A 12,967-nucleotide genomic window follows, 5' to 3' on the forward strand; every position below is an offset into this window, starting at 1 on the left:
CCACTTGTTGGATTAAAAAATGAAAGAAAAAGAGCTTACTTACTTCCAGTAGCTAAGCCTGCCTGTCATAACATCAATTAACACACAAATCGAACAGTACAGAAAGGGAGGGGTCGACGCTCTACATGAAGTAGACTCGACCACTGGGCGTTACAAAACGGGGTTCATGTAAATAATAAGCGTTATGGGCATAGTTTTACGCACGGCAGGAGACAAAAACGCGTGCAATGTTTTCTGCAATGTATCAGGATTCAGCGAGCGAGTGGGGTCCCCTTTAACGTCGCTTTCATTGACTTGTGTATCGGTGCGCTTCGTGTCCCCACCCTCCGCCAGTTCCGTAGTTACGTTACCGATCTCAGCGGAGCATCACATCAGACCGCCGGTGGGCGAGTCCGGGTGTGTCTGTCTGACCGTGCGCGCGTGCGTCTTAGGAAAGCACGCATAAAATACCGCGAGGAAAGGAAATAAAATGCAGGAAAATCGAACACCTTTATATTTTTATTACTAGACACGTTTGTTGCTCTTGGAAAAGGACTGAAATATGAAGAAACATCACAGCCCCGCGAAGGTAGCACTGGAAGTCACCGTACTAGACAACGAGGCGACTGTACAACAACTCAACAAGCTGCTGTCCAACGGCAGCGGTTTCTACAGCCTGCCAGCACAACATTTCAACGAGGTGTTTCCCAAGATTTACATCGGCAATGCGTAAGTTAAATGATCTTACAGCGAGCCTTACAACTATGGCAAAATGCATATGATGACAGGAAAACACTGACTGACAGGTAGGTTTCAGCAACACATCGCCAGCTGGTGGACAAATGTTTTGAATCGTGATGTGGCACATGCAAAAGACCCATTCAGAAAATCTGTACCAGAACATCTCCATCAGTAAATAAAACCTCTCTGTAAATACAATAGCAAATGAATCTTTTACGTTGTCCAGGGGCAAAACAAAAACCTTTGATCGGAGAGCGTCACGTCACCTCTCCTCCTCCACCTACGAGAACAATCACGAACCCACAGAAAACTGAGATTCTGACATATAACGCTTTATTGTTCGAGAAAAAGCAGGGCAAGCCGGGTTGAGTCAGTCTGCATGGAAAGCTGTTTTTCTCAAAGACTGTCCTCAATCGATCGGTACCATCTCGTTATCTCTCTGAGACCACTGGTTACAAAATCCCTTCATTTCAACCCCAATCACGTGCTCCTTTGTAATAAATCACTACCAATGCATATTAAGACCATATGAGCCCAGCCATACAAATCAATTTAAGGTGTTACTAAAGGAGTGGTTTGCAAAAGATTGAGGAAGTTTAGAGATTAAATCTGTCTGATTAGTTCTCTAAAATATTAATTTATACCAGTAGGTTGTTTGTGGCTTCCATCAATAATTAAAGGGATAGTTCACCCAAAAATGAAAATTCTCTCATCATTTATTCACCCTCATGCCATCCCAGATCTGTATGACTTTCTTTCTTCTGCTGAACACAAACAGAGAAATTTAGAGGAATATATCAGCTCTGTAGGTCCATACAATGCAAGTGAATGGTGGCCAGAAAATTGATGGTACAAAAAGCACAAAAAGGCAGCATAAAAATAACCCATAAAATTCCAACGGTTAAATCCATATCTTCAGAAGCAATAGAAAAAACAAATAAATATTTAAGACCTTTTTTCCACTAAAAATCTCTACTTTCACTTTCACATTCTTCTGTTTTCAGGGATTCACATTCTTTGTGCATATGTACTGGGCAGGGAGGAGAATTTATAGTAAAAAAAGGACATACATTTTTATAAGTCGATCTGTTTTTCTCACCCACACTATCATAATTTCTGAAGACATGGATTTAAACACTGGAGTCATTTGGATTACATTTATGCTTCCTTTATCTGCATTTTGGACCTTCTAATTTCTGGCCATCATTAATTTTCATTGTATGGACCTAAAGAGCTGAGATATTCTTCTAAATATCTTAATTTGTGTTCAGCAAAAGAAAGGCATACATCAGGGATGGCGTGAGTAAATAATGAGAGAATTGTCATTTTTGGGTGAACTAACCCTAAAATAAATATTGATATATTTTAAGTGGAGTAGGCAAATTATTTTATGCTTTGATTTTCATTGAGCAGAATTTTAGCAACAACCCTCCATCTCTCTTCACACAAACAGCTTATGGACATAAACGATTAATTTATGAATGATCATTCCTCTCTGTCACTTCTCTCTTTAATAAATAAGCTCAAATAAGCATTAGTGTGTTGGATAACTACACGACAAGCACATTATCTCTTTCTAACAATAAATCAGTTTGAGCATAAAACCAGAGTCTGATGTGCTTGGTTAGGTCTGTGCTTTCACAAGCAGCGGGAAATTACATACTGTATGGTCATTTGTAGATATTGAAAAAACATTCTCATTGAGCTGTTAAGGTAGAGACAGTTTAAATTATATTTAGCATCCAGGTTATTAACTTAAATTATAATATTATATAAGTATAATTTTTAAGAAAGATTAAGCATGCATATAAATACATACATTTCCCATCTAGATAGTTAAAAGCAATTGTGGTCCACTTGCACTGATCTGTTGCTGGTTGTATAGAGCAGATTAATAAACTAAATGCAGATATATAATGAGATTATTATTCAGTTAGTGTTATGATTGTTGTATATAAATCTAAATGATACTGTCTATAGGAATAAAACGTAATCTCATATAATAGAAAATGTCTTTGAATTTCTGCGAGTTAGTGATAATGCTTTCAACATTAGTAAATCACTGTTTCTGTTGAAAACTATTAATAATTGTCAGTTCATCATAATTGCGTTCTGTTGAATTTGTGAAGTTGAGACTTCCAGAGTTACATTAGGACCATTTAATATATGTACTGTAATAGTACACTATGGGGCAATGGGGCACTCTCTTCATAGCACACCTCTCTTTGAAAGACTTACATTAATAATGCATGTGAAGGGACTGCAGTGAACAGAGTGCAGGACAGGTGAACAAGATGCAAAGCAAACACTTTCTCTCTTTCTCTCTCTTCATTTTTTTTTTTGTGCACACATATACACACATGCACAAACACAGTGAGAAATATGACTGCAATCTGCAATGGCTCCTTATAGACAGAATCTTGCTGGTTGGGGGAGAGTTTGAATTATGGGTCTTGGGTGGCGCATCAGAGCCCATCACTTCATCACCACAGAAGATCTCTGGCTGCAGGCAGAAACAGATAAACCAAAAGAGCTGCAGCCTTGATCTTTATTTTGGTTGTACATGGGTGTTTTGCGTTTTGTTTTGTACAGCAGGTGAAATACTCTTTCATTGCAATTAGGCTATTAGACTCATCATGTTATTTTTAGGTGTGTTAAAGAGATAGTTCACCCAAAAATAAGTATTCTGTTATTATTACTTCCCCTCATGTGGTTCCAAATCCATATGACTTTCTGTCTTTTGTGGAACACAAACTAGAGATATTAAAAAATGTTTGCACTCAGTCAGCAGTCATTTTCATTGCATCTTTTTCCATACAGTGAAAATTAATGGTTACTGAGGCTGTGAGTCATTAATATTCTTCCTAATATCTCACTTTGTGTTCCAAGGAAGAAGTCATATGGGTTTGGATCAACATAAGGGTTATTGATGAAACAATTTTCATTTTTGGATGAACTATGCCTTAAAAAGTAAAAGGTAATGTTTGTATATGTATTCTCATTACCCATTTATACAATTATTTGTCTACGGTATAATCACAAGGGATGGAGTTGAGCAGGTGGATGAGAGATGTAGATGTGGATTTTTATCATAAAAAGAAGTTCCACTTGCTTTGGCAAAATAGAGACAATGCAACTACATGCAGAGCACTGCTCAGCTCTCTTCTCTCTTGCCTCTCTTGTTCTTTCACTGTGGACTCATAGACCTATTTTTGGGCACTGCGTTGGACGCCTATGGCTCTTTGTATGCCTCTGGGCGGCAGCCAAGATCTTCTTTGTGTGTCTGCTCTGGTTTAGAACACTGTTGTCCCCAGGGGCCCTCTAACATATGCCAACATCTCTGCCAACTAAAAGCAACTCCACAATTCACTTCAATCAAGCTCAAATTAGACACACAGCAGAGAAACCCTGGGATGAGGGTTCTGGGTGGGGTTGGAAGGGTCTTGGGTTTGTTGAACCGTGAATGCACAGATTGCCACTGTTTATCACAAACACATAAAACGTGTACACAACATTGGGTATTATGTAATAATTATTTAGGTATTTATGAGTACAAGGTTTTCAGCAGTGATGAAAAATAACAAGAGGATAGTTTTCTCTGCTATTTCAATAGCAACCACCCGCAACACACTGCTACTTAGAAACACGTAGAAAACACTATCTACCTACCTACCTACTGAGCACTTTATTTGGAACACTATGTCCTAATAAAGTGCCCGATGTGGTCTTCTGCTGTTGTAGCCATACACCTCAAGGTTTGACGTGTTGCTATTCTGCTCACTACAATTGTACAGAGGGGTTATCTGAGTTACCGTAGACTTTCTGTCTGCTCAAACCAGTCTGGCTATTCTACATTGACCTCTCATCAAGTTTTTAGTTTTTTCACCATTCTGAGTAAACTCTAGAGACAAAATCCCTGTGTGAAAATCCCAGGAGATCAGCAGTTACAGAAATACTCAAACCAGCCGTCTGGCACCAACAATCATGCCATGGTCTAAATCACTGAAATCACATTTTATCTCCATTCTGATAGTTGATGTGAACATTAACTGAAGCTCCTGACCCATTTTATGCACTGCATTTCTGCCACGCGATTGGCTGATTAGATAATCGCATTAATAAGTAGGTGTACGTGTGTTCCTAATAAAGTGCCCAGTGCATCCGGCTGCCCATCCAATCTAAATTCAAGGATATTTAGATCTTTCAGACAAGGCTTTGTCAAGCCAACATCAAAATGGGTCTTGATATAAATTGTATTATACTTCAAGAGTTTAAAAACCTGCTTGTTCAATCTGTGAGATTTAGGTATAAAACATTTCAAAATTGGTTTATTTGGTCCAGGTGAGTTTAACATGTGATTTGGTTCTATTCCCCAGGTTTGTGGCCCAGAATGTGATGCGTCTACAGCGGCTGGGTGTGACACACATACTAAATGTCGCTGAGGGAAACTCTTTCATGCACGTGAACACCAATGCAGAGTTCTATGCAGGAACTGGGATTATGTACCATGGCATAAAGGCCAATGACACTGAGCAGTTCAACATCAGTGCCTTCTTTGAAGAAGCTTCAGACTTTATCGATAAGGCTCTGGCACATGGAAAAGGTTGGCTGCTCTCCTTCACTCTCTCTTTAAAAATGGCTTTATTTCAACTTATCAGGCACCCACTTTAGACCTAAATATAGCATTCAATATTCAGCATTTCCAGTTCACTGAAAAGATTAGACAAGAAGCCTTTTCCAGAATATTACAGAAAGCTTTTTCATTCCATGTGAAACAACATAGCTTCTTGATAATTTATGAAGTATTAAGCTAACAAAGTGACTTCGCAGAGTTAAGATAAAAACTTTGCAACTTTGCAATCTGCATGTTCATTGCTTGAACTTTCTTTAACAAGCCAATCTACTTATTTTCACACAAACCCATTTACGATATGCCAGCATTCTTAAATTTATCAGCTAAATGCTGAGCTTACAAAAACAACAAACAAAAGAGGGTTTATTGGAATATTTTCTGTATCCAATCTCATGCATTACATACCAGGGTCAGTTATATACCCAGGATAGTAATGTATCCCAAAGTGAATCTGGCAGTCCTAACACACAGTTTTATTTGTAGATTTCTCACACCAGTCCTGCTTTTAATTGGTGCATTTAAACCATCTTTTATGGCATGGATTTTATGCCATCACTAACACAGGAGCAATTATAAAGCATCTTAATTGCAAGTCATCTTGGCAGCAGAAGCCCAGGAAGCAGTAAATAAGACACCAAGCCTGGGTTGAGGGAGAACACTAATCTTTTCAATGAGAGCTTAAGCTGAAACAAAACCTCTAGTCTACAATATATACTACCACTCTGCAGCCCAGTAGAGCTCAGCTGAGACATTTGCGACAGTCATGCTTACAGTGGGCTTGATGTCATCTGGCGCATTTGCAGGCAGAATCACAATGAGCGGAGGGATTGATGATGGGCTTAGTGTACCCGCTGCCTCTGAGTCACACCGAATCTGTCTTAAAGATCCACTGGCTGCAGTGTTTTGGGAATCATTAAAGGTTACATCCTAGACACATAAACAGCACACACTCATGGGAGAGAAGAAGCTAGCTGGACTGTGGGTGGAGGAGGGATCAGGTTTCAGATGATTTGCAGCATCTGCCAAATAAGCACAGCAGAGGCTGGCAAGGTGAACTTCTCCAGGAGACTGTGCAGGTCAATAATGAATGTGTATGTATATGTCTGCATGTTTGAGGGAGGATCGGACAGTTGAAACAGATTGCAGCGGATTTGTAATAGAGATGGATCACAATGGTCGACTAATTTGATTAGTGAGGTCAACTATTTAATCTAGATTTTTTTCATCTATTTTATGTTGGCTTGATATATTTTATGACGGTTCATTTATTAGCATGCTGTTAGCATGTTGTGCTTCAGCTGTTGAAAAGTTTGTACCGAAGGTAAAACCCTCTTGGAAAAGATGCATCCACTAGAAAGTTTCACAGCTAGTGTCAAACACATTCCAAACTGCCCGCTGCTTCGCATCTCCTTGCTATTTTTTGTAACGCTCATAATTTCCCATCATGAGCGTTACATTTTTAAGAGTGCTACATTAAAAGTATTCAATCTTTTAGAAACGCATCTCAAGACCCATGTTCTGTTCCATTCTGTTGCACTACATATAGTTGGTTTTGAACAAAAAAATTGCATTATGAAAACGCCCTCCACCAACCCCCAAGAAATGCATCCGATTAGGGTCAGGTGAAGCTGAAACCAACCTAAATATACAGGCATTCTATAAGTCCGATTAGTTGACATAGTTGTTCAAAAAACCCCAAAACATACATTTTGAAAATATTTAGTTTTGCACATCCATATTTGTGATGAGGTAGATAGACCAGTTTTCATTTATTGTATCCTTAAAGCTGGTCTTGATGTTTCTAGACAAGAGAGGTCCAAACACATTCACCATCAATTTCAATGCCCTCTTATGAAGCTCACTGTCTCAGTTAGTGTTACAAACTCAACTCTTTTTTTAACCTTTCTTTCATATTTCTCTTTTAGGAAAGGTGTATGTTCACTGCCGTGAGGGCTACAGCCGTTCACCCACTATTGTTATCGCTTATCTAATGCTGCGTCACAAGATGGACGTACGAGTTGCCACAGCTACAGTAAGACACAAGAGAGAGATTGGCCCCAATGATGGATTCCTGTCCCAGCTATGCCAGCTCAATGAAAAACTGGCAAAGGAAGGCAAGTTGAAGACCAAATGAAAGAATGCCTCTATGTGCTCTACCCCTCCACAGAGGGAATTATCACTTTAGATATTAACACAAAAGCAGGTGCATACGGTCAAAACGAGTGTGCACATGCAATATTTCCCAAAAAGGCTGTCCTAGTGTATTAAATATGTATGCATACACAGTATGATCAAACAGAGCATATGCATGGAGGTATACAGTGTATTTAAACACTCATACATGCACCCAAAGTGTTGTCCTGAATAATTACTCCTGCTTCCAGCTGGCTGGTAAAGGGAAATCAAAGGGGAAAAAAGGCATATCTGAAAACTTAAGGCTGTAGAAAGAGCAAGGTCAGCATTTTATATATCATCACAACGTTTTTTGTGTGCATCATTTCCCATGATAATTAGTGACTATTTCTCACTTGAGCTGAAAGCATTCCAATAGCCAACTGTTTGTATATTTCACAAATTCAACTTTTGGAGCATAACAGCCCAACTGTCATATATATTAAGATTGTAAAGTAGAGCACAATCATTCAGTGGGCTCGAATTGCCAGAAATATTACAAATGTTTATCCCATTCCAATTTGTATGTGGAAGAATATGATATTTAGGTTAAAAAAAAAGCATGACCGTTTACCTTTTGCAACCCATTTATAGAAACCTATAGCCAGATTTTGTATGGCTGTACAGCATTTTAAATCAGGACTAAACAGAAGTTGTGCATCAGTAAATAAACACAACGCATTCACTCACTAAACAAGTAAGAAGAGATAAATTAACATTCCATGTTTTACCGATACAATCAACCAGATAAACTTACAACTAGCCATCCACATGTTGTAGCTCTGATTCTACAGACTCTATAAACAGGTTCAACCCGGTTCTATGCAGCAGCCATAATGCACCAGCCCCATTAGATCTCTTTTCTCTGTAATCATATGGTCTTGCCACTGTTTCTCACTGCCAGTCTAATGCCACACATTTTGTTCACCATTATGAATATCAGCCTTGATCGGAGAGACACGTCCAATAGTTGGTGAGCCTTCCAACTGCCTAATGATAGTGCCCTTAAACCAGGGTTGTGCATTACCTACAGGAAATCACAATGGTTTAGTGCCCCCTCAAATTGCTAGTTCAAACAGTGCATCTGTGATGTATGTTGTCCAAGAGATCTAATTAAGGCATGGAAGTGTGTTATATTTAAGGGTAGCTTGTGTAAATTTGGCATGTTAGAGAATAAAATAAGGTTTACCTCGTTCCTTGGGCTCAAGATTTGTCCCCCCAATCATGCATCTGTCCTCGTTTTTATATATATAATATATATATATATAAACATATATACATAGTACTGTGCAAAAGTTTTAGGCACTTAAGATGTTTTACAAAAACATTTGTCTAAAGATGGTTATTTATATATTCACCTTTAGTGTGTCAATAGGAAAAATATACTTTAGACTCCCAAACATTACTTTTGAAATTAGAAAAGATTAGAATAGAAGAACAGGGTGCTCTGCAAGAGATGGCATTTCCCCCACAGAGCCCCCCCACTGAACATCGAGTCAGTCTGAGATTACATGAAGAGACAGAAGCAACTGAGACAGCTGAAATAGATAGAAGAAATGTGGTGAATTCTCCAAGAAGCTTGGTACATCCTATCTGCCAACAACCAGGTGTCCAGGTGTACCTGGGAGAATTGGGGCCGTTTTAAATGCAAATGTGGCCACACCAAATATTGATTTAGCTTTTTGTTTACTGGACTTTTGTATGATGTTAATTAATAAATGAAAACTATTTATGGCATAATTTTTTTTAAGACATCCTCACTATGCATAATTTTTCACAAGTGCCTAAAATTTTACACAGTACTTTATATATATATTTTTTATTAATGCTGAAAATAATTTAGTATGAGATACCTTGCAATTGCATGACTGTGAGTCTGTCATAATCAGACAAAAAATGTAATTCTCCCCTCCGTTGTACAAGTTGGTATGTCACAAGACACATTCAGTGGCTGAGAATGTGCAGTTTCGGCTGTTACCTTCGTATGAGTTTAGAAAACATAAAATAAATCACATGAGTCACCTAGCCGTAATATGCGTCTCTTTTGACCACTGGTGTTGGACATTTTAGGGGAGGGTATCTGATTTCATGATGACGGGGTGGTACTAGGATATGATCTTGGGGGTTGGAGATATTTTGATCTTTAAGGTGGGCAATTGTATATCTTTAGGTTAGACCGAGGGTGCTCCTCCATAATTTTTTTTTCTTGATTTGGTCCCCATTATTCGTCTTTCGGTGGTCCGGGGGGCATCAGAAGTTTCTGGGGGTGCTCAAGGACAATATAGGGGGGCAATGCCTCCCTTAGACCCGGCTATGATGATGACATACATCAGTCGCTATGTCAGTGTATTACTGCATGATAATAAAGCAATTAAGAGGAAAATGAATGGCTAAAAACGTTTCTCTTAATTATACTTGCATTTAATCTAAGAGCAAAGATGATGTTTAGAGTAGAGTTCTCAGTTATTTCCTTTTTAAGCCGTATATAACCAAGATAAAACACTTGTTTTAGTGCAGCTATTGATTGACAGGTTAGTGGCTGGTGCTTTGCTGCTTTTAGAAAGCATTTAAAGGGTAAGCGTTCACACTACGAGCCCAATGTGGTCACATTCTTTTACTACTTTTGAACACCTACTATTGTAGCTGAAGTAGACAATTCTCAATAAGTTTTGGACCATGTATTTAGCATTGTCCTGCTTCAAATTGATCGTCCAAAATGCATATTAATTAATGCTGTCAGTCAAAAAAGTTTTTTATCGCGATTAATCACATACAGGTTTTTGTAGTTAATCGCAAATTTTGAAATCAAGCATTAATTACGATTAAGAAAAATTAAGCAGTTAAACTTTTTTAATTAATACATTAGCGCATGAATTCTGACAGCTCTAATCTTAATACCGTTAACAGGCCTTAGTCATGTTGTGGGTTTGCTGTCTAATAGATTTTGTGCTGTCCCATCCCTCATGACTGGATCACAAAAATATTTGGGCTAAAATGCCAGTTAAGATGATACGATCTGTTAAGATTAGACTGAAATTATCTTGGACCTTGTTAAAAATAAACTTGTTTCTAACATTGGAATCCTTCAGAAGAATATGCAGAGCGGCAGGTGCTACACCAGGAATGGTTTGCTGGACTTTCCCCACATTATCCTTTTGTTATTAGTTTTATTTGTGTTTTGGAATAATAATATATATTCATCTTTCTGCCTATTGCGTCACCATGACTGGGCAGGCCAAGTTTCTGAACACTGAATAGGCATTGTTGACAAGCAATGTTTTTAGGTTTTTGCCATTTTTGCAGCCTTGTTTCAATAAATGGTCTTTTTGGTCTGAGGAAGTTTTAAGTTCTGAAAGGTACAGTTTGTTTTCATAGTACAAGTAACTTACAAGTAATTAGATTTCTTGTGATATGACCCCTTTAAAAGGAAAACCAGTATCACTGCGTTTAGAATAAATGCATGTAACAGATTTGGCTTTTTGAATTCATTTCACTCATTAAATTTGATTGATCCTATAATAAGGGCCCTTTGGTCTCTGCCTAGTTCTGACTGATGGAAGGTTTTCCAATACCACTGAAAATACTATAGTACAAATACAAGGCTAGATTATAACACAAAGCACTACTTATGCCTCTTTTTTATATTTCTATATTCCAGCTATATACTTGTATATACATATTTAGATGTTGACATATATGAATGTATACTAACTCTCCATAATATTTGTGTATGACCAGTATATATTAATAATAGAAATATCATCTATTGTAGTCAACATTCACTTTATTTTATAATGCCATAAGGACTGTACAGGCCATGGCAAACTTACCCAAAGACACCAGTATACACACAATTGTTTGCTGAAAGCTTTTATATTCTTGTTTTCTTTTCACTGTGATCGAGAGTGGCGTAGTTTGCTATATTTTTGCTTCATGAAATCATTTGCATTGTATTAGAGGATCAAAGTCTGTTTTTACAGCTAACACTGTTGCAGGCTACCTCACAGCATTCTAGAAGCAAATTAGCAATTGAGTTTTTAATATATTTATATATAAAATTGACAAGTAAACACCTAAATGTAACAAAGCATTCAAGCTATAAATAAACTTTAGGTTTTATACACCCTAACCAACTGTAGCTATGGAAACCTTTGTGCCATCACAATAACGTGAACCAATGAAGATGGACTGTGCCAATCTATCTATGGGATTAATCTATCAGTCATTATTAGATGGCTGAACTGAAATCTGCCTGTGCTTTCCGAGTGTTTAGCAACAACTTTTATCCTCAAAAAGCAACAATTCCACATTCTAAATAAGCATATTTTAAAATTCCAAATGCCAGTGAGAAGGCTCAACATAAAGATGTGTTTGCTGGCCTCATTGGCTTTATGCTTCAGATGGAGACACACCCTTTTGTGATAATAGATTTGTAGAGGGAGAAACACTGCCATCTGCTGTTGATAACCCTGTGTGGTTTGCACAAACTGTCCTGCTATGTATTGCCTTTTATTTGTATGTATTTATCAGATTCTATGTTATACACTGTATAGAAATTGTAAACAAAAATGTAATCATACTGGGATGATTAAATTAAAATTTCTGGTTGTTCTACTATATGGCTTAATGATGTCAATAGCATATATAGCAATGAATCACAATGCTGCTGCTTGGTCATTTTGTATTTATGTCCCATTATCAAGATATAATTTATTTATTTATTTATTTTTTTTATAATAAGGATGTCAAGAAATCACTACCTAAGATTGAAGATGTAAACTTATAAACTGTAATGCTAAGTTATGCTTGAAACGTTTTATTAGTCAAAACCACATTTAAATATTATAAGTGACTCATTTTGGGCAACAGTGCAAATTATTCTGTTCATTTTTTTAAAGAAAAAAAGATTTTGTCCACACTTACAAGCACATTGCTGCATTTATTTTTGCACACACACATACTGTAGTCCAATACTCAATTACTTAAACACAGCTGACTACACTTAACTATATATTGTCTATGTGCCGTCTCTTACTCCTGTTGTGTTGTTACTGTAATGTGATGTTGTAAAGGACTGACCACTTGTTTGTTGTAAAGGACATGGAAACATCAGCGGTTACAAATTTGTCAGGAGAGTCACTCTCCAATTATCTTTACACATTGCCTGATTTGGCTTTAATCTGACTTAATCAGGAAAGGACTTACAGAGTGCTTTAAATGGAGACGGTTAAATGAATGTGTTCACATGACAAAGGCTGTCCAAACATCCCACCTTAAAGCCTTATCCTGAAGATGGATTCTATATTTTTTATTCATGTCTTCACTTCACAAAGCAAGGTGTACAGATTCTTTTTTGAGACACTTTTTTGAAGTGCATTTGATTAAATTACAGTGTTATGTTTCTAACAATATAATTTTTTTCTTTTATGATGTCAGAAAATA

The 12,967-nt window shown here is 37.4% G+C and overlaps 1 protein-coding gene across 1 annotated transcript; it reads left to right on the forward strand.

Moving 5' to 3' along the window:
• The first annotated feature begins 396 nt into the window (after positions 1-396).
• LOC127627075 (dual specificity protein phosphatase 3-like) lies at positions 397-12,967 on the forward strand. The gene is made up of 3 exons (XM_052103297.1): positions 397-708; positions 5,097-5,323; positions 7,279-12,967. Exons 1-3 carry the CDS (start codon positions 542-544, stop codon positions 7,485-7,487), a joined length of 603 nt encoding a protein of 200 aa, XP_051959257.1. The 5' UTR covers positions 397-541; the 3' UTR covers positions 7,488-12,967.

This window comes from Xyrauchen texanus, chromosome 33, assembly GCF_025860055.1.
Source record: "Xyrauchen texanus isolate HMW12.3.18 chromosome 33, RBS_HiC_50CHRs, whole genome shotgun sequence".
NCBI lineage: Eukaryota > Metazoa > Chordata > Actinopteri > Cypriniformes > Catostomidae > Xyrauchen > Xyrauchen texanus.

What these genes read in the sequence shown, in the direction of transcription:
- LOC127627075 (XM_052103297.1), top strand. Translation starts at nt 542, where the DNA reads ATGAAGAAACATCACAGCCCCGCGAAGGTAGCACTGGAAGTCACCGTA. An exon ending in AAGATTTACATCGGCAATGC is followed by an intron (nt 709 to 5,096) that starts GTAAGTTAAATG and finishes TCTATTCCCCAG; the next exon opens with GTTTGTGGCCCAGAATGTGA. An exon ending in GGCTCTGGCACATGGAAAAG is followed by an intron (nt 5,324 to 7,278) that starts GTTGGCTGCTCT and finishes TTTCTCTTTTAG; the next exon opens with GAAAGGTGTATGTTCACTGC.